The sequence below is a fragment of the Petromyzon marinus genome, chromosome 55, assembly GCF_048934315.1.
Source record: "Petromyzon marinus isolate PM22_M1 ecotype Great Lakes invasive population chromosome 55, UKy_Petmar_22M1.pri1.0, whole genome shotgun sequence".
Taxonomy (NCBI): domain Eukaryota; kingdom Metazoa; phylum Chordata; class Hyperoartia; order Petromyzontiformes; family Petromyzontidae; genus Petromyzon; species Petromyzon marinus.
Window position 1 is genome coordinate 10,900,402 of NC_133721.1, and position 22,324 is coordinate 10,922,725.

Below are 22,324 nucleotides of genomic sequence, written 5' to 3' on the forward strand. Positions count from 1 at the left end.
ACTTTCTTTTGCACCGTACAGAGCCAACCGGCCAGGTCGCTTCTGAAAATTAGCTGCATAGCTTTAGTGGGGCCTTACCTGGTGAAATAATTTCAATAGTTCTTAAAATAATATCAGATGTAGGGCAACAACTATCGGTGAATCTCCTGGACGAAGATAGCACTGCGTCACCCGAGCTCCTAATTATTTGGCGTTTGCGTCGTCCCTGTACCGTTCCCCGTTTGGTATCCTTTGGCCTTGAGCGCCGTTGAGACAAAGCCATAGAAGAGGCTATCTCTGGTATCCGCCACAATCAGTTTCAAGGACAGTATGTGCATTATCACAGCGTGTTTGCATGTTTTACCACCAAGCACGTGTGGTCAATGCAGACTTGGTGCCACGTAATAGGTGTCTATTGTGCTTCTTGAACATCTTAACACAACTCCGAATTTTGTTGCCAAAAAAATGGCTAAAGCCTTATTTACGTAACGTCATTTATTCATTTATCAACCGAAACTTTTTTTTTGTTTAACATCGAGGCGCTTGAGCCAAATTATTGGCAGTCGGGAGTAGCGGTGTGGTGAATCGTCGCCGTTCTGATGCCATCCTCCATCCCCCCTCCTTCGTCGTATTTGTGAATGGCCTCGTGGAGTCGACGTCATTTGCTCCGTGCTTCTGTCCTGGCTGGTGACCCGACATTCGTGCTTCATCATCATCGTCATCATCGTCGTCAAAGAATCCGCATCTGCTGCTGTTGCCATGTTTTGCACGCGAATGCTGTCTCGAGTTTGGGGGGGTTAGGGTTGTGCCCGTGTAAGCTTCGCGCAAGATCGACGCCAGGGTGGACGGGAGTTGGGAGATGGCTCCGTTGAATTGCGTGAGAGAGGGGGATAGGCGAGTGAATACGCACCTCCGATTAGCTCTGTTGGCTACGTACGGTGCGAAAGAAGTTCAACATGCGTGCAGTTGTTGCCTCCTCGACGTGATCCCCATTGGTGCATCACCTTAACGCTCATGGTGGATCACGTGATAAGCCGCTTCGTTGAGCTATTATTTGCAGCCCAGGTCACTTTTGAAAAGAAGCTGAATAGCTCAGTGGGCTTTAGCTGGTAAGATAAAAAAAACACATTTTTCTGTACAGTTTAGTTTTGTTTGTATATATATTTTTACTGGTAGGAACCTCCTGCTTACACCACCAGCCAGCCCACAAGGGATGATTGTGTCCGTCCGTCGTGCATCCAAAAATGGGAGGGGTGGGGCTGGGTGGAGAGGGGAGGGTGGGGAGGGGCTGGGTGGGGAGGGAGGGGCTGGGTGGGGAGGGTGGGGAGGGGCTGGGTGGGGAGGGTGGGGCTGGGTGGGGAGGGTGGGGAGGGGCTGGGTGGGGAGGGTGGGGCTGGGTGGGGAGGAGAGGGTGAGGAGGGGCTGGGTGGGGAGGGTGGGGAGGGGTGGGTTGAAGGGGTGGGGCTGGGTGGGGAGGGGCTGGGTGGGGAGGGGTGGGTGGGAGGGGTGGGGCTGGGTGGGGAGGAGCTGGGTGGGGAGGGTGGGGCTGGGTGGGGGGTGGGAGGGGTGGGGCTGGGTGGGGAGGGGCTGGTCACCCCGTGGTGCCCTTATAAAACTCAACGTTTAACCTACTCACGCCGGCTTGTGCCCGCCCCCACAGTCGGGCATATTTGCGGAATACACCACGTGGTGCCGCCGTTGACCCTGGCCATTGACCGAGCAACCCAACGTTCCTAGCAGCTCCCTCCGCAGGAATGTGTTTTTAATAATTTGTTTGCATTGCTCATACTTTGGACCCATATCGTGTTGTTTGTATCGTCTGTTGTTGTCACGTTCTGACCTGCCCTAGCTGGACATCTGTGAGGAAAAAAAGAGCTTCATAGCTCATCGGATTCCTCCGGTAATAAATCAAGATAAGGGGCCGTCCATAAATGACGTCACGCACCTAGGAGGGGAGTGGTCAGACATTTGTGACGATGTGTGACGATGGGGGGGTGAGAAATGTGACGTCACACCAAAATGCGCAACTTTAAATAAATACAGACAACACGTTCTACTTAATTAAATAGACTTTTTAATAAATGTTTTCTCCTACAACATCAGAGTGCAGCGTCACATTAAATACGCAATTACAATGACAATAGTTTAAAGCGATTTGAAGCATGTTTCTCTTTTTGGGGGGGGGGGGCAGAGCTTTGTGACGTCATATTTGAGGTGGGGGGGTCTGACTTTTTGTGACGCCACGTGACGAAGGGGGGGAGGGGGTCAAAAATCGTCCAAAATTGCGTGACGTCATTTATGGACGGCCCCTTGACCCGTTCCACCCACCGTCCCCCACCTCACGCGGCAACTCTCCTCTCCGACAACCGAGGTCTTCCCTCAACCTTGCCAATCAGCGGGTCGCTCCTTTCCCTCTGCTGCCCCCCACTGTCTGGAACTCCCCTCCCCCCACCCCCCACCACCACCTCCCCCCGAAGCAAGCGCGCGAGCCCGCGAGGCTGACTCCCCGGGGACGCTGATGAAAGAAAGGGGCTTAGCGATGCGGGCGAAGTGTTGAGTGGTTACTTTGATACTGGCGATCCTGATAATGATCCTATCCACGTAACCCGTGAGTGCGGCTATCATTTCCGCTAAGGGAGAAAGTCGCCCAAAGTACATTTGTTTTTGTTATCGTTTAGATACCGGGGACCGCACAGCTGTTCGGCGAGTGCTTGAGAACTTTTTTCGTGCGAAATAAATTACTTTGACGTCATAGCCAGGTGCTTTGTATTGGAATAATCATGGTCACACCGTGATGCCGATGGGGCCGTCCATAAATGACGTCACGCACCTAGGGGGAGGGGGGGGTTGGGGGGGTTCAGACATTTGTGACGATGTGTGACGAGGGGAGGGGGGGGGTTGAGAAATGTGACGTCACGTCAAAATGCGCAACTTTAAAAAAATGTAGACAACACGTTCTGCTTAATTAAATAGACTTTTTAAATAAATGTGTTCTCTCCTACAACATCAGAGTGCAGCGCCACATTAAATACGCACTACAATGACGATAGTTTAAAGCGATTTGAAGCATGTTTTATATTTTTTTTTGGGGGGGGGGAGGCAGAGCCTTGTGACGTCATATTTGAGGGGGGGGGGTCTGACTTTTTGTGACGCCGTGTGACGAAAGGGGGCGGGGTCAAACTCAACACAATCGTCACGATGACGCTGTGGCCTTAAAAGGAACGGTGTATGTGTGTGTGTGTAACGGGAGACATTTTAGGGAACGACTCATTTTTCAGCAGCACCTTTGTACTTTAAAACAAAGACATGGGCGTGGCATCGCGGAGACGTCATGGGAGTGACGTCATGGTTACGCCATTTTCTCGCGCTCGCATACCGATAGAACGAGGCGCGTATCTTGGAAAATAAAACACCGAGCCCGCCCATTATAACGGGGCGGAACGCGCCCCGTTATAATGGGGGACACGCCCCGTTATGATGGGGGACACGCCCCGTTATGATGGGGGACACGCCCCGTTTTGATGGGGGACACGCCCCGTTATGATGGGAGACACGCCCCGTTATGATGGGGGACACGCCCCGTTATGATGGGAGACACGCCCCGTTATGATGGGGGACACGCCCCGTTATGATGGGGGACACGCCCCGTTATGATGGGGGACACGCCCCGTTATGATGGGGGACACGCCCCATTATAATGGGGGACACGCCCCGCTATGATGGGGGATGCGCCCCGTTATGATGGGGGACACGCCCCGTTATGATGGGGGACACGCCCCGTTATAATGGGGGACACGCCCCGTTATGATGGGGGACACGCCCCGTTATGATGGGGGACACGCCCCGTTTTGATGGGGGACACGCCCCGTTATGATGGGGGACACGCCCCGTTATAATGGGGGACACGCCCCCTTATGATGGGGGACACGCCCCGTTATAACGCGAACTGCTTCTTTGAGCCGCGCGGCTGAGCCCTCACAGCGATACAGCAAGCGAAATGACACGGTGACGCGGCGGTCCCCTACAATCTCGCTTTGTGCGCATGGCAGTAGCGCATTGCATCTCGCCAAACGTCATCGTCACATTGTTATTCATGGTGAAATTATTTCCGCTGAACCCATGTTTTTTTTAATATATTAATTCGGCACTCTTCCAGGAACGCATCAACTGTATCGCGTTAAACGAGGACCTGCTGTCGAACAATGTGCTCATTCATCCAGCAAAAGCCACACTGAGGTCAAAGACTCCTTTCTAGGATGGGTCCTGCTACATCGAGGTGGTTAATGTCACATGTTCATCCAATGTACAAGTTGCTTATTGTGCAAGTGGGGACGGAAACCGCAGCGTCCCGGAGGAAACCCACTCCTTACGTGACGGAGGCAGCAACGCTCCATCCCCCCGTACAGATGGACGCAGATGGCGATTAGCCCACGCTCGCTGTATCACCTTCTCCGGAGCAAGTCGCCGTGTCACGTACCTCCTCGAGTTTTACAGCAACGCCTGTATTATATCATCAGAGCATGTTTGCACGCTTTCTTATTTGCCACAAGTAGTGTGAGAAGAATAGTGTTTTCCCCCTTTTTTTCTGGCAACAAAACTGAAACCTTTTTACAAGGATTCATGTTTACTGCATTGACCACAATACCTGCAGTCAAAATGCAAACAAAAAACATACTATGATAACATATGATGCATTGTCCTTGAAACTTATTGGTCCACAACAAGGGACGGCTTTCTTTTGAGCCTCGACCCAATTGGTGCTCGACCAGATTGCCAAAAAAAAGGGAAAAAAAGGGGAAAAACACTATTCTTATATTTTGGTACTGGCAAAGGAGGTCTAATGAAGTAGTGTGTGGTTAATGGCAGACTTGAAGCCTTGCAAAAGGTATCCGTTTGGTGTTCCAACGCCTTAACACCTCCTGTTTTTATTGCCAGAAAGGGTCAAAGATATTCAAAACATTTTCATCATTTTCAAACTGCCAAAAAAAAAGGTCACCACAGCTATAGCAACATCTGCGTGTGCGCGCGCGTGTGATCCACCAACCCTTGGCTGCTGCCGCCACAGTGGCTGCACCGTTGCGAAAGAACTTCGGTGGCTCGTGCATGCGGGCCACGTGCACAGCCACCGCCGAAAGGGCTCGTCGTGCGGGAACTCGACTTGACGGCGCGTGACCTTGACCCATGACCAACTGCGGCAGAAGCTCAGCGGGTTTGAGCCTGCATGGGAGGATCCTGGTGCAGTAGACGGGCGTTGACTAGCGGGTTAGGTCGCGTTAACAAAGTTGCGTGGCGGTTAGCGCGCTGGGCCACGAACCCGGCTCTGAGCCGAGTTCGATTCTCGCTCGCGGCCAACACCAGGGACGGACCCGGGTCTCCCCTAGGTCGACTCGGCCTCAAACGAGTGCCTGGTGCGGTGTGTAAACACATCGCGACTGGGGAGAGAAAGGCGGTCGGGCGTGGTGCTGGCCAACCACCCCCTCTCGTGTGCCGTGCGGGCCTTCATAGGTGCTGCTCGCTAACAGCACTTGCCCCAACAGGCTATGCGGGGGATCTTTGTCTTTTTGCACCTTCCTTCCACCCGACACGGCCAATCAACAAACATCGTCAAATGTGTTGTGGATCGCCGAAGCATTAATAAATTGGCACGTGCGTTCGTCACGTGACAACTATGACTTGGCTGTGTCGGGTGGAGGAGGGCGTACGACACACACATTGTACTCACGTGGTCCGACCCGAATGGGCAACAGAGGGCGATGCAGCATCGCTGCACTCTACTTGACCACCGCCATCGGGAACTAACCAGAATGGTGAAGTATGGTAATATAACCTCCCCACAACCACGAGGAAGCCGTAATCTAGCAGTGGATTGACGAAGGAGCTGCAGTGCGTGTTCACGAACCGTTAACTTCCGCTCCGATGGACACCGCTCTTTCTCCTCTGCTGCCCCCAAGGTCTGGAATTCCTTTAACCCCCCACCCCCACACACACAGTCGTCTGTGCTGTTGACTCCCTGCTCGTGTTCGAGCCGAGGCTCAGGACCTTCCTCGTCTTCCCTCCCTGTCACTGACCGCCTGCATCCCATCTCACACTCCAACACATCCATTGCCCTATACCACGCAGCCGTTTCTGCCCGTGCATCGCGATGACGACGACGACGATGATGATGATGATACCGCACAGAGGAGGAGGGGGCATGCTGCCAGAGTGATGGTGCAATGGTTTAGCGGCTCATTCGACTTGCCACCCGGAGGTCGCCGGCGGCCCAGGCGTGTTCAGCCACCGTCTGCGTGCTCGTGTCACAATTGGCAACTGAACCAATTGACACGTGGGCTTTCGCGACCAGTATTATTCATCGCAAAGGTTTGGGTGGGTTGGCGGGGAGGTGGGGGGGTGGTGTTGGGTTTGGGTTAGATCACGTAAGTATAAATGGGTGTCGTTAACCCGACACCGCCCGACACAATTCTTAGCAAAACAAAAGAAATCGCCCGATGAGGCTGGATGTAGTCACCAGCGAAGCTTCACGGTACTCGAATTTTTCTTTGGTTCTTTCGGTAAAGTCACGTAGAATGAGAATAAAATAATGAATTAATAAAATCAAATAACACAATAAAATTCTCACGACGTTTCGGCCACAACACAAGTGGCCTTCATCAGGTGAAGGGACGAGACTGTCTCGCTCCAGCGCTGTCCTCGAGACAGTCTCGTCCCTTCACCTGATGAAGGCCACTTGTGTTGTGGCCGAAACGTCGTGAGAATTTTATCGTGTTATTTTATTAATTTATTATTTTATTCTCATTCTACGTCACTTTACCGAAAGAACCAAAGAAGATGAATCCTTGCAGTCACGAAAGCTTTAAATCGGTACTCGGATTGTTAAGTCTTGTGGGCGTCACTCTCCAACACACCGGTGGGCTAAAGTAAGCAACCAACTGGCGCGTTTTGTGTACGGGACGAACCCTTACTGTGTTGGCTGTGTCGGGTCGTGGTGGGTTGACGACACATGTATACTTACCCGATCTAACCCCCCCCCCCAAAAAAAAAATCTTTAATATGAACCAACTGAGTGGAGGGAATGACCGTGCAAGACTCTTAAAATTATCTCCTTCTTCTATCTGTCCCTCCACATACAAATAATTGACACAAAAAATATATAAAGTATCGTTTGACTCTTCGAGTCAAAAGCACGGACACCTGGGAGCGGAACATTCCATCAGCAGGATCGGATCGGTTCAGCACAAGCAACACTCTGGACCGGTTTCGACATCGTCCAGCGTCTCATCTGCAGAGTCAGGCTCGCTTGAATCAATGCGGGCGAGCTGTAAGATGTTTACATATGTTAGGGCGCCTTCCCTTTGAGTTGCGGCTTCTAGTTCGAAGTAGAATCAAGCATGTACAGCGACGCCTTTGTTTTTTTGTCACATTGTTATTCAATTTTTGCGGCATGCAAAACGCTCTGAAAGGACACCAACGACGTTCATTTTATTCCAGTGAAGGACCTAAATTATGTTTACCCTGCCACGGACGCAGCATCATTGTCTAAGTTCTCATATCCCTCGGCGCTCTGTTTGTGTTCTAATTGGGTCTCGCGACACGCAAACAAACCCGCCGCTGCCTGTGTGTGGACACTGCATCTTCATTTCCGCGAGAGCTGTAGAAGCTGCCACCGCCACCGCTGCCGCCACTGCTGTCACCACCGCTGCCACCACCGCCGTCACCACTGTTGCCACTGCTGCCACCTCTGCCACCACCACCGCTGCCACCGCCACCACCGCTGCCACCACCACCGCTGCCACCACTGCTGCCACCACCGCTGCCACCACTGCTGCCACTGCTGCCACCACCGCTGTCTCCACTGCTGCCAACTCTGCTGCCACTGCCGCCGCTACTGCCACTGCCACCACTGCCACGACTGCTGCCACTGCCACCACTGCCACCACTGCCGTCACCGCCACCACTGCTGCCACCACTGCCACCACTGCTGCCACTGCTGCCCCTGCCACCACTGCTGCCACCACTACTGCCACTGCTGCCACCACTGCTGTCACCGCCACCACTGCTGCTACCACTGCTGCCACTGCCACCACTGCTACCACTACTGCCACTGCCACCACCGCTGCTGCCACCGCTGCTGTTGCCGGCCGCCAGCTGCTGTCCGTGGTCCTTAAAAGCCATCAGCGAGCGGCACCGGCGTCTCAAGTTTAACCTTCGCACGTCTCACACTCGGGCACCTTTAACAATGCACGAAGCAGCTGGGTTTACACAATAGCAATGGGGGGGAGGCGGCGTAGGGGGGGACGCCGATGAGTATGGGATACGCTGACAAATACGGCTCGTGTGTTTGCGTGCGCGCGTGTGTTTGTACTTATGTCATTGTTTAGATAAACCGTGCACAGCTGAGTATCAATTCATAATCGAGGTTTTTTTTGGTGGGGGGTTAGATTGCGTAAATATAAATGTGTCGTTAAAGCCGCCACCACCCGACGCAGCCGATCAGTAAGGTTTAAGACCGAAGCAGGAGGACTTCTACACAATTCTGGCTGTCCGCCTGATGATGATGCTGGTTGTAACTACTGGCGAAACGTCGTACTCGAATTGTAAATGTTGTGGGTTTTTACTCTCGAACACACCGGTGCGTTGAACTAGTAACGAATTGTCATGTTCTGTTTACGTGACACACCTGACTGATTGGCTGTGTTGGGTGGTGGCGGGTTTAACGACGCATTTATATTTACAGTTTCGCGATCCAACCCAAAAAAACTCTGTTATGGATAGTATTGGTCGCGAAAGCATACTGCGCGTTAACACCAAGTTCAATTGATTAGGTCTTTTGTTGCGTGCCGAATTGTTGAAGTCATTGCTCAAAGCAGAAATGCGCGCGGTTCGAATCCCAGCGGCCGCCCTGATTAATACTGCGGGTCTCGTGAAGTTGTCCTAAAGCTTAAGCCCGTCTTACTCCACTCGCCGCCGAGGACGTGAAAGATGCCGTAACGTCCCTCCTCGGCAGCAAGAGCAGGCCTTCGTGCGCCTACGTCATGGTGCAGAATTTGTTACATTTGACGAAGACATAACCGGACAAATGACTCAATTTTGGATTCTACCAAGCGATCGAGACTCGGCTCCCACGCTCCCCCCTTTCCTTGTCCTGCGAGATCATGACAGGACGCTCCTGAAAAAGAGTCAAGAGACTCAGCGAGGCTTTCCCTGGTTAAACCAGCGTAATAATAATATTATTATAATCACATAATTATAATAGTGATAATATTATTATCATTATTATAATAACATGATAATGGTAATGCAAATTAATATACAGAGTTAGCGCCGTTTTGGATGATGCTAAAAAAAAAAAATTTTAACATTTATATTTTCCTTTTGGATGGGTGGTGGAGGTGGTGGTTCACGGAAACCCACGCGCGGCCCTCGGGCAGTCCCCAGCACTAGCTGTGTGCTGGCTCCGAGCCCAGGCGCGGAGAGCCACGGAGAGGTACCCCCAGCCACCACGGCGCGGCCCTTTAGAACGGAGCTCTCGATTCCACCCTCCGTCTCGGGATTGATCACCCCCCCCCCCTCCACCATCACCGGTGCATAATTTATCCGAAGGGCCCTTTGTCCTCCACTTAAACACCGACGTCGCCTTCCAACCCTTCCACTCAAGCAATGTTTTGACAGTGCTGATGTTGGTGCCGAGTCTCGATCAATGTGGGGGCGGGGGGGGGGGGGTGGGACAGGCTGAGTTTGCGCTTCGTGTTGAGTCGCAGACTCAGCCTGTCCCCCAGTGATCGCCATCTGGATTCGTTCGTTCGTGTCTCAGTCCGCTTGTCCTGGTGAGGGTCGCGGTGGCAGCAGCAGCAGCGTGTTGAGTAGTGGCGGTCCACACCTCCCGTTCCGTGGCGACAGACTCTAGCACTAATACACTATACACTACTATACACTACACTATACACTACTACACTATACACTACACTATACACTACTATACACGACTATACACTACTACACTACACTATACACTACTACACTATACACTACTATACACTACTACACTATACACTACTACACTATACACTACTATACATTAATATACACTACACTATACACTACTATACACTACACTATACACTACTACACTATACACTGTACCATACACTACTACACTATACACTACACTATACACTACTATACATTAATATACACTACACTATACACTACTATACACTACACTATACACTACTACACTATACACTACTATACACGACTATACACTACTACACTATACACTAATACACTATACACTACTACACTATACACTACTACACTATACACTACACTATACACTACTATACATTAATATACACTACACTATACACTACTATACACTACACTATACACTACTACACTATACACTACTATACACGACTATACACTACTACACTATACACTAATACACTATACACTACTACACTATACACTACTACACTACTATACACTATACTATACACTACTACACTATACACTACTACACTATACACTACTATACACTATTATATACTACTATACACTACACTATACACTACTATGCATTACTACACTATACACTACTACACTATACACTATAATACCCGACTATACACTACTAAATATACTACTACACGATACACTATTACATCATACACTATATACACGACTATACACTACACTATACACTACTATGCATTACTACACTATACACTACTACACTATACACTATAATACCCGACTATACACTACTAAATCTACTACTACACGATACACTACTACACCATACACTATTATAGACGACTATACACTACTAAATATACTACTACACCAAACACTACTACACTATACACTAGCATACATTACTATACACTACTAAATACACTACTCCACTATACACTACTACACTATTATCAACTGCTATACACTACAATATACACTACTATGCATTACTACACTATACACTACTACACTATACACTATAATACCCGACTATACACTACTAAATATACTACTACACTATACACTACTACACTATACACTATTATATACTACTATACACTACACTATACACTACTATGCATTACTACACTATACACTACTACACTATACACTACAATACCCGACTATACACAACTAAATATACTCCTACACGATACACTACTACACCATACACTATTATACACGACTATACACTACTAAATATACTCCTACACGATACACTGCTACACCATACGCTATTATACACGACTATACACTACTAAATATACTACTACACTAAACACTACTACACGCAGACTCCTAGGGAAATCCTATGCGTCGCCAGGTCAGCCGAGACCCGCGTTTCCCCGGTGGGCCTTCGCCCAGCCGTCTGCATCGTGCGGGCAACATCTGGTGGAGGCGTGTCGGATTTTATTTCAAGCACTGAACGCTCAACATTCCTTACAGCCCGTTTCTATGTTGTATGTATGTGGGGAACGGTGGTGTAGCGGTTAGCGCGCTACGCTACGAACCAGGCGACCCGAGTTGGATTTCCCGCTCGCGGCCACCACACACCAGTGACCGGTCATGGGCCTCTCCTAGGTCGACTCAGCCTCAAATAAGTACCGGTCCGGTGTGTAAAATCATCGCCACGAGGGAGACAAAGGCGGCCGGGCGTGGTGCTGGCCACCCACCCCCTCGTGTGCCGTGCCGGCCTTCGTAGGTGCCGCTCGCGAAACAGCACTCGCCCCAACAATTCGTGAAAACTATACGGGGGATTTTTGTTTTAATGCACGTTTGAACTTATTACGCACGCCGTGCGCGTGGCCAAAAGGCGCGCTGATCGGAGGCGCTTAAATCGTACGCGTGAAAAAGCACAGACACACACAGTCCGCGTGCGTTTATTCTTTCGGAAACGCTGACGGGTTGGTTTCCTTTTGATTGTCTCGACACATCTTTGAAACTCGCCACCTGCCCGCTGCCCGCCGAGCGGGGAAACGCTGCACGGTTCGGGATCACGCGGCAAGGATTCGCCGGATCAATGAGCGCCGCGGCGTTGCGTGTGACCGGCCCTTGGTCGATCCGCCGCTGGATGAAGGCCTGCCCCAGCCGTGCCAGGAGGCATGGCGGGCCGCGGCTGGACATGCCCAGGGAGTGCGAGTTGAGAGACGGAGCTGCGCGGAATGGTTTAGATCCAATTCGCCGCTGGTGTCCGCTGTGGGCAGGGAATTTAACTCGGCTCACCAGGTTCACAACACGGTGCGTTCTATATCGTGAATATATATATATATTTTTTTAAACATGATATTTTCACGGTTGGCTAAATACGGAGTGAAATAAGTTCAACGTACGACGTATAATTTAATATAATTAACACTCACGCTCGGTATAATTCGCTTCATTTGCCTGCGGTGAATCGTAGCTGGCACGCCCTTCCCGGTTATGTTTCTCTGCGGTGGTTAGAACTGTTAAGAAGGGAGCCATGATCCAACACTGATTGCCACCGCAAGATTCACAGACTGTGGATCGATTACAGAGCATGGATCGATCGCGTTATCCGAGACCATGGATCACACGATCCGGTTGCAACATCTGGTGACGTAACAACCAACAGGGGTGCGGATGGCGGCTATTTCATGGCTAAGGCACCACGCGGTATTAACCGGGGTGGCCAGGCGCCCCGAACCGAAACCTTCTGCGTGTGACGTCAGTCGGTAAGCGTTGAGGACGTGACGTCACCGCGTCAGCACTCGTTCGCCGCGTGTGACGTCAACAGCACGGCTCGGCGTCTGCAGTGGAAAAAAAAACCGCCTGGCGCCCCTTGCCCACCAACGACCATCCCCCCTGAGCCGTGCCATGCTGGCTCGGCACGGAGCCAACACGGCTCGGTTGTACAGTGGAAAAGGCATCAGGGCTCAATGCAGTGTTGTATTTTCGCGTAATAATTATAATGATGCCGATTCTTCATTAACAGGTTAAATCTCTCATACTGACCTCGATGTGCGGCGGCTCTGCGATCTGGCATTGACACGCTAATCTCTCACGTTAACACGATAATCTCTCACATTAACACGCTAATCTCTCACACTAACACGCTAATCTCTCACGTTAACACGCTAATCTCTCACATTAACACGCTAACCTCTCACACTAACACGCTAATCTCTCACGTTAACACGATAATCTCTTACATTAACACGCTAATCTCTCACATTAACACGCTAATCTCTCACGTTAACACGATAATCTCTCACATTAACACGCTAATCTCTCACATTAACACGCTAATCTCTCACGTTAACACGATAATCTCTCACATTAACACGCTAATCTCTCACGTTAACACGATAATCTCTCACATTAACATGATAATATCTCACATTAACACGCTAATCTCTCACGTTAACACAATAATCTCTCACATTAACACGCTAATCTCTCACGTTAACACGATAATCTCTCACATTAACACGCTAATCCCTCACGTTAACACGATAATCTCTAACATTAACACGCTAATCTCTCACACTAACACGCTAATCTCTCACGTTAACACGATAATCTCTCACATTAACACGCTAATCTCTCACATTAACAAGCTAATCTCTCACGTTAACACGATAATCTCTCACGTTAACACGATAATCTCTCACGTTAACACGATAATCTCTCACATTAACACGCTAATCTCTCACACTAACACGCTAATCTCTCACGTTAACACGATAATCTCTCACATTAACACGCTAATCTCTCACGTTAACACGCTAATCTCTCACATTAACACGCTAATCTCTCACATTAACACGCTAACCTCTCACGTTAACATGATAATATCTCACATTAACATGCTAATCTCGCACATTAACACGCTAATCTCTCACATTAACATGATAATATCTCACATTAACACGCTAATCTCTCACGTTAACACAATAATCTCTCACATAAACACGCTAATCTCTCACGTTAACACGATAATCTCTCACATTAACACGCTAATCCCTCACGTTAACACGATAATCTCTAACATTAACACGCTAATCTCTCACACTAACACGCTAATCTCTCACGTTAACACGATAATCTCTCACATTAACACGCTAATCTCTCACATTAACACGATAATCTCTCACATTAACACGATAATCTCTCACATTAACACGATAATCTCTCACGTTAACACGATAATCTCTCACGTTAATACGCTAATCTCTCACGTTAACATGCTAATCTCTCACATTAACACGCTAATCTCTCACACTAACACGCTAATCTCTCACGTTAACACGATAATCTCTCACATTAACACGCTAATCTCTCACATTAACACGCTAATCTCTCACGTTAACATGATAATATCTCACATTAACACGCTAATCTCTTACATTAACACGCTAATCTCTCACGTTAACATGCTAATCTCTCACATTAACACGCTACTCTCTCACGTTAACACGCTAATCGCTCACATTAACATGCTAATCTCTCACATTAACATGATAATATCTCACATTAACATGCTAATCTCGCACATTAACACGCTAATCTAACATTAACACGCTAATCTCTCACATTAACATGCTAATCTCTCACATTAACATGCTAATCTCTCACATTAACACGCTAATCTCTTACATTAACACGCTAATCTCTCACATTAACACGCTAATCTCTCACATTAACATGCTAATCTATCACATTGAGACGCTAATCTCTCACATTAATACGCTAATCTCTCACATTAACACGCTAATCTATCACATTAACATGCTAATCTCTTACATTAACACGCTAATCTCTCACATTAACACGCTAATCTCTCACATTAATATAGCCACCTCAGCTCACTCGTCATGGAGGCCGCTCACCAACCTTACATTAATATGCTAATTTATAGCTGGCAGCCCTTTATTGGTGGAAACCCACCAGCATCGCGGTCGCCGCCCACCAATCACATTAGCATTAGCTGCCCCGCCCATGCTGCTGACATTTGGGCTACGCCCATTTTAAACCTTCATTAATAGTTTGCCTTTAGAAGCTAACCCGCTTTTCCTGGGCACGACCGCTTGTGTTGCGATCGAAACGTCGTGGTTGAGTGGCGGGGGGTCGTGGAGTGAGGGGGGTGGAGTGGGGGGGTGGTGGAGTTGGGGGGTGGTGGAGTTGGGGGTGGAGTGGGGGGGTGGTGGAGGGGGGTGGTGGAGTGGGGGAGGGTGGTGGAGTGAGGGGGCGTGGAGTGGGGGGTGGTGGAGTTGGGGGGGGGGGTGGTGGAGTTGGGGGGGGTGGAGTGGGGGGGGTTGGTGGAGTGAGGGGGCGTGGAGTGGGGGGGGGGTTGGAGTGGGGGGGGTGGTGGAGTTGGGGGGGGGGTGGAGTTGGGGGGGGTGGAGGGGAGGGTGGTGGAGTGGGGGGGGGTGGTGGTGTGGGGGGGTAGTGGAGTTGGGGGGGTGGAGGGGAGGTGGTGGAGTGGGGGGGGGGGTCTTCTGTGTCCCTGCGAGCAAAGCGCTGATGAAGTATGCACGGCCGGGAGTGACGAGCGAGCCGTTGTGTTGGACGCCAAGTTCCAGGGCGTATCGCTTTACGGGAGAGCGAGGGGGGCTTGGGAGTTTGGGTTTCAGAGCCGGGGGTGCTGGGGGGTGCGGAGAGCCGAGAACGGTCGCCCTGGCATTCTACCGGAGCGGCCGTGGTGCCTAGGAGATGTTAACTACCTCGCCTGGTACACAGGAGGTCGTGGGTTCGATCCCGACCCTGACGCCTGTTGTAATATTTGGAGTTTGCGTCTCTCTCTAATCATCATCACGGTGGCTAGGAGATGTTAACTACCTCGCCTGGTACACAGGAGGTCGTGGGTTCGATCCCGACCCTGACGCCTGTTGTAATATTTGGAGTTTGCGTCTCTCTCTAATCATCATCACGGTGGCTAGGAGATGTTAACTACCTCGCCTGGTACGCAGGAGGTCGTGGGTTCGATCCCGACCCTGACGCCTGTTGTAATATTTGGAGTTTGCGTCTCTCTCTAATCATCATCACGGTGGCTAGGAGATGTTAACTACCTCGCCTGGTACGCAGGAGGTCGTGGGTTCGATCCCGACCCTGACGCCTGTTGTAATATTTGGAGTTTGCGTCTCTCTCTAATCATCATCACGGTGGCTAGGAGATGTTAACTACCTCGCCTGGTACGCAGGAGGTCGTGGGTTCGATCCCGACCCTGACGCCTGTTGTAATATTTGGAGTTTGCGTCTCTCTCTAATCATCATCACGGTGGCTAGGAGATGTTAACTACCTCGCCTGGTACGCAGGAGGTCGTGGGTTCGATCCCGACCCTGACGCCTGTTGTAATATTTGGAGTTTGCGTCTCTCTCTAATCATCATCACGGTGGCTAGGAGATGTTAACTACCTCGCCTGGTACGCAGGAGGTCGTGGGTTCGATCCCGACCCTGACGCCTGTTGTAATATTTGGAGTTTGCGTCTCTCTCTAATCATCATCACGGTGGCTAGGAGATGTTAACTACCTCGCCTGGTACACAGGAGGTCGTGGGTTCGATCCCGACCCTGACGCCTGTTGTAATATTTGGAGTTTGCGTGTCTCTCTCTCATCATCATCATCATCACGGTGGCTAGGAGATGTTAACTACCTCGCCTGGTACACAGGAGGTCGTGGGTTCGATCCCGACCCTGACGCCTGTTGTAATATTTGGAGTTTGCGTGTCTCTCTCTCATCATCATCATCACGGTGCCTAGGAGATGTTAACTACCTCGCCTGGTACGCAGGAGGTCGTGGGTTCGATCCCGACCCTGACGCCTGTTGTAATATTTGGAGTTTGCGTCTCTCTCTAATCATCATCACGGTGGCTAGGAGATGTTAACTACCTCGCCTGGTACACAGGAGGTCGTGGATTCGATCCCGACCCTGACGCCTGTTGTAATATTTGGAGTTTGCGTGTCTCTCTCTCATCATCATCATCATCACGATGGCTAGGAGATGTTAACTACCTCTCCTGGTACGCAGGAGGTCGTGGGTTCGATCCCGACCCTGACGCCTGTTGTAATATTTGGAGTTTGCGTGTCTCTCTCTCATCATCATCATCATCATCACGGTGCCTAGGAGATGTTAACTACCTCGCCTGGTACACAGGAGGTCGTGGGTTCCATCCCGACCCTGACGCCTGTTGTAATATTTGGAGTTTGCGTCTCTCTCTAATCATCATCACGGTGGCTAGGAGATGTTAACTACCTCGCCTGGTACACAGGAGGTCGTGGGTTCGATCCCGACCCTGACGCCTGTTGTAATATTTGGAGTTTGCGTCTCTCTCTAATCATCATCACGGTGGCTAGGAGATGTTAACTACCTCGCCTGGTACACAGGAGGTCGTGGGTTCGATCCCGACCCTGACGCCTGTTGTAATATTTGGAGTTTGCGTGTCTCTCTCTCATCATCATCATCATCACGGTGCCTAGGAGATGTTAACTACCTCGCCTGGTACACAGGAGGTCGTGGGTTCGATCCCGACCCTGACGCTAAGTACGGTGGCGTCACCAAGGCACCTGTGCCAGGCTAGGTGCGCGTTAAGGCCGCGTGAAGTGTCGAACGCCAGCTGGCAGGAAGTCACGGGGCAGACCCAGGTGCCCATGGGTCGACTGACTGAGACGACTGAGACGACTGGCCGATGCGCCACCTATGCCCCCCCAACCGTGCCAACCTGTTACGCTCCGCTCGTTGTTGTGAGCGTCGCTCCTCTGCCCTCCGCTGTTGCTGGAGGGTGACTGCCTCCAACTGCCCAGCAGCAGCAGCAGCGTCCTTCACGAGCCTCCGCACAAACCACGAGCGACGGCCCTGTTCCATCTCCTGTCTTCGACATGATTTCCCTCTTCTCGACAAAAAGTCAAATCATACTACCAAGGATCCACGATCCTAAACTTCGCGATGATCATTCCATGGTCCGCTTCCTTCCATTGTTTTTACAATGGATCTTTGTGTAGTGAGTCAATGGGTATCAGTGTGGTGAGCCTATGGGTCTCTATGTGGTGAGTCTATGGGTCTCTGCGTGATGAGTCTATGACTCTCTGTGTGGTGAGTCTGTGGGTCTCTGTGTGATGAGTCTATGGGTCTCTATGTGGTGAGTCTATGGGTCTCTGTGTGATGAGTCTATGGGTCTCTGTGTGATGAGTCTATGGGTCTCTGTGTGATGAGTCAATGGGTCTCTGTGTGGTGAGTGTATGGGTCTCTGTGTGGTGAGTCTATGGGTCTCTGTGTGGTGAGTCTATGGGTCTCTGTGTGATGAGTCTATGGGTCTCTGTGTGATGAGTCTGTGGGTTTCTGTGTGGTGAGTGTATGGGTCTCTGTGTGGTGAGTCTATGGGTCTCTGTGTGGTGAGTCTATGGGTCTCTGTGTGATGAGTCTATGGGTCTCTGTGTGATGAGTCTCTGGGTTTCTGTGTGGTGAGTCTGTGGGTCTCTGTGTGATGAGTCTATGGGTCTTTGTGTGATGAGTCTATGGGTCTCTGTGTGATGAGTCTGTGGGTTTCTGTGTGGTGAGTCTGTGGGTCTCTGTGTGATGAGTCTGTGGGTTTCTGTGTGGTGAGTCTGTGGGCCTCTGTGTGATGAGTCTATGGGTCTCTGTGTGATGAGTCTATGGGTCTCTGTGCGATGAGTCTATGGGTCTCTGCGTGATGAGTCTATGGGTCTCTGTGTGGTGAGTCTATGGGTCTCTGTGTGGTGAATCTATGGGTCTCTGTGTGGTGAGTCTATGGGTCTCTGTGTGGTGAGTCTATGGGTCTCTGTGTGGTGAGTCCATGGGTCTCTGTGTCGTGAGTCTATGGGTGTCTTTGTGGTGAGTCTATGGGTCTCTGTGTCGTGAGTCTATGGGTGTCTTTGTGGTGAGTCCATGGGTCTTTGCCTTTGTCTGCCTGCTAGTTAACCCGACACGGATAACATAATCTATTTTTTCAACACAACTCCTCTTATCCGTTAAAACGTCGCGGATAAGAGTAATGGCAACACCCATTACCGGAGGATAACCCCTCAGGCAATAGAATGAATATTCCATACGACTCGAGTATTAGGAAGCCGATTCGCTAAACATCGCAGGTAAAATCACTGCTAACCGTGGATAACAGGAAGATATATAGCTGCGGATAATAGGAGTTTCTGCTGACCCTACAGCTGCCGTGGATGCTATGAGTTGCGGATAACAGGGCTGCGGACAAGAGGTCTGTAAAGATCTCTGTATTATGTGTGCACGAATATGCCCAGTCAGTCTGCCTGTGACTCTGCCTGTGACTCTGCCACCAACTGTTTGCTCAACAATTTAAACAAGGGGGGAGTCATTCTTGGGCTAACATTTTTACAACAAAAATCCGCACTAATTTACTTGCACGTAATAATCGGAACGCCCTACTAAGTTTGCGGCGAAGGCGAAACGAACACGGCTCTGTGTTTATCCTGCCTGTTTGCGGGCGGTTGCGATGTAACCGCGAGGGGCTGCCCGAGTGGCATTGACAGGTATCTGAAACACCAAACACGTCCATCCGCCAGTTGGACCTTGCTCCACTGTACAGTTGCCCCAAAGCGGTATTTACTAATTAGCGGAATGTGCAACGCCAGCGAATGTGATTCGATTTGTATCGTACGGAACGCTATAAAACCCACGCGGGTTTTGATAAACGTGGCGGCTGAAATTTCTGTGGTGTTCGTAAAATTTAGTCAACAAAAATTTAACTCGTTAAATCTCAGCTAACGGATGGTCGCATAGTTTTTATACATAATCGAAGTGGGGTTTTTTTGGCCGGACTGCGTAAATAATACATTCCTGCGGAGGGGGCTGGTAGGAAATTTTGAAGTAATTATGTACGGATATTGAAGCCAAACTTGTTAGGGTCGTGCGCAGAAGAAAGCAAAATTAAAAGTGAGCAGAATTATAAAACGCCAGAAAGTTGCAGTGTAAAAGAGGTCGCAGCAGAAAGTGCAGTGTTATAATCCCCTGCCTCCTGTGAATTAATCCCGGTTGGGCTTCCAGTCCATATAAGGGCACCACGGGGTGACCAGCCCCTCCCCACCCAGCCCCACCCCTCCCACCCCCCACCCAGCCCCACCCTCCCCACCCAGCCCCTCCCCACCCAGCCCTTCCCCACCCTCCCCTCTCCACCCAGCCCCACCCCTCCCATTTTATCCGGGTGTCCGGATACACGTGGACAGACATCCACAGACATACACAATTAATCCCCTGCCTCTTGTGAATTAATCCCGGTTGGGCTTCCAGTCCACTACGTTTCCTACTACCAGTATAATTGTGTCGTTAAACCCGCAACCACCCGACTCAGCCAATTAGTAAGGTTTGTCATGTAAACAGAACATGCCAATTCGTTACGAGTACAGCACACCAGTTGTGTTGGAGAGTAAATCCACAACGTTTACAATTATAGTTACGCGATCTAACCCAACAAAAACAAAACCTCTATTGTGGATGATATTGGTCGCGAAAGCCTACGTGTTAAACGTAAACTTGTATTATTAATATTTATTACAGCTTACTAATCCACCCCCACGGGCCAGGCTGCACAGACGAACGTGGAGCGATGTCAGGGGCACAGCCAGATGTTGTTATAACAATCAAATAGAGCAAGTCAAGTCCTATAAGTATCTTGGGGTCATCCTGGATTCAAAACTGAATTTTGAAGATCACATTGATTATATTGGTAAAAAGACAAAAATAACAATAGGTTTTCTGTATCGACACAAGCACTGCTTCCGTTTGGAATTGATAAAAGCTACCATACTGCCTCTACTTGATTACTGTGATATCGTGTATACATCAGCCCCAAGTACTGTACTGAAGAAGCTTGATTCCATCTACCACTCGGCCTTACGATTTGCATTGAACTGCCCATATAGGACCCACCACTGTGATCTCTACATTGGGTCAAACTTAACATCTCTTAATGTTCGGCGGCTTGTACACCAGATCTTATTTATTCACGATGTACTTACAAAAAAATCCGCAGACTACCTGCTGGATCTCCTCTCTGTTTCAAAGAACAAATTTGACCTCAGGTCTTCGCTCATCTACCAGCTTCACATTCCCTATTGCCGTACAAAAACCGGAGGAATGGCCTTTGCTATTGATGCCCCCAGGGTCTGGAATGCTATTGCCAATAAACTGCAACTTGAATCACTACCTATGAGATCTTCACTCAAAACTGCTCTAGAGGAGTTGTACACCCCGAGCTGCCACTGCTATTCAGTGGCCTGAAATAAAATAAAATGTTTTCGCTCCGGATGACCGCTGCAAAGTATTATCTGTATTTTGATTTTGTGTGCTGATCTTAAAGGTGCATTGAAAAATGTGATACTCCGACTGATGCTCCTGTTGTTTGTGGAGTGACTCATGCAGCCAGCTGTGGCTCTAGGGTTTGGTGTTGCATGTTGTTTATCTAGTTTATTGTTAAAAATTCGGTCACAGTTCCTATGATCACTGTTACATTCCATTTATGGCTTTATTTTGGTGATGTCTAAAAATTTTGGTTTGGCCATGTTTTTGTTTATTGTAGTACGGAGTAAGACTGATGGCCTTAATCTAAGTTTTCTTCTTGTTGTTTGACTTGCATCCCACTGGGATTTTCGCACACAGCGTTGGTGTACGGTGCTATTTCAGGAATATTTTGATGTTTTTTTCCTGGATTTTCTGTTTTCACAGTCACAAAGTCACTTTAAGATGTTTTCTTGTTGATGTTTTTGATTTTTTGTTTGTTGCTGTTGCACCCAATTCAAGAGCCGAATGGCTCACAGGACTATACCAAATAAATGAAACTATGAAATGAAACTAAACTATGAAAACAAATCTATATTTATTTAAAGTTGCGCATTTTGATGTGACGTCACATTTCTCAACCCCACCCCCCCCCAAGTGCGTGACGTCATTTATGGACGGCCCCTAAACACGCAAAGCAGTTCTAAACAAATTAAGTGTTCAATCTCCCGCGTGTCTCGTGATTTCCATCGCAGAGGCTTGGTTGTGACAAGCGGTGCCGGCTACTCTGCTCACAGAGAGAGACAAAGATGTCCAACACGGCGCACATCTCCAAGGAGGAGCTACTGGAGATCAGGGAGGCCTTCGACAAGATCGGTAACTCGTCATCGTCTTTGTCGACGTCGTCGTCATTATCACCGCCAATAATCAGCGTCGTCACCCTCATCGTCATCATCAGCGGCGACATCAACAAACACAATCATCATCAGCATCAGCAGCGTGATTGTCAACCAAAATAAATGTGATAGTCACCGTCGTCATAAATACACTCATTTGTTGGCTGAAAATATCTTAAAATATAGAGGACTGCAGAGCTTTGGAAATCG

The 22,324-nt window shown here is 49.4% G+C and overlaps 1 protein-coding gene across 2 annotated transcripts in view; it reads left to right on the forward strand.

The window, feature by feature from the left end:
• The window catches only part of LOC116954424 (plastin-3-like), a 76,014-nt gene that overhangs the window by 21,118 nt on the left and 32,572 nt on the right, over positions 1 to 22,324 (forward strand). For both annotated transcript variants that reach the window (XM_032974931.2, XM_032974930.2), the window contains exon 2: positions 21,974 to 22,094. In XM_032974931.2, coding sequence (XP_032830822.1) covers positions 22,028 to 22,094 — 67 coding nt within the window. In that variant the 5' untranslated portion in view covers positions 21,974 to 22,027. The remainder of the gene's footprint in view (positions 1 to 21,973; positions 22,095 to 22,324) is intronic.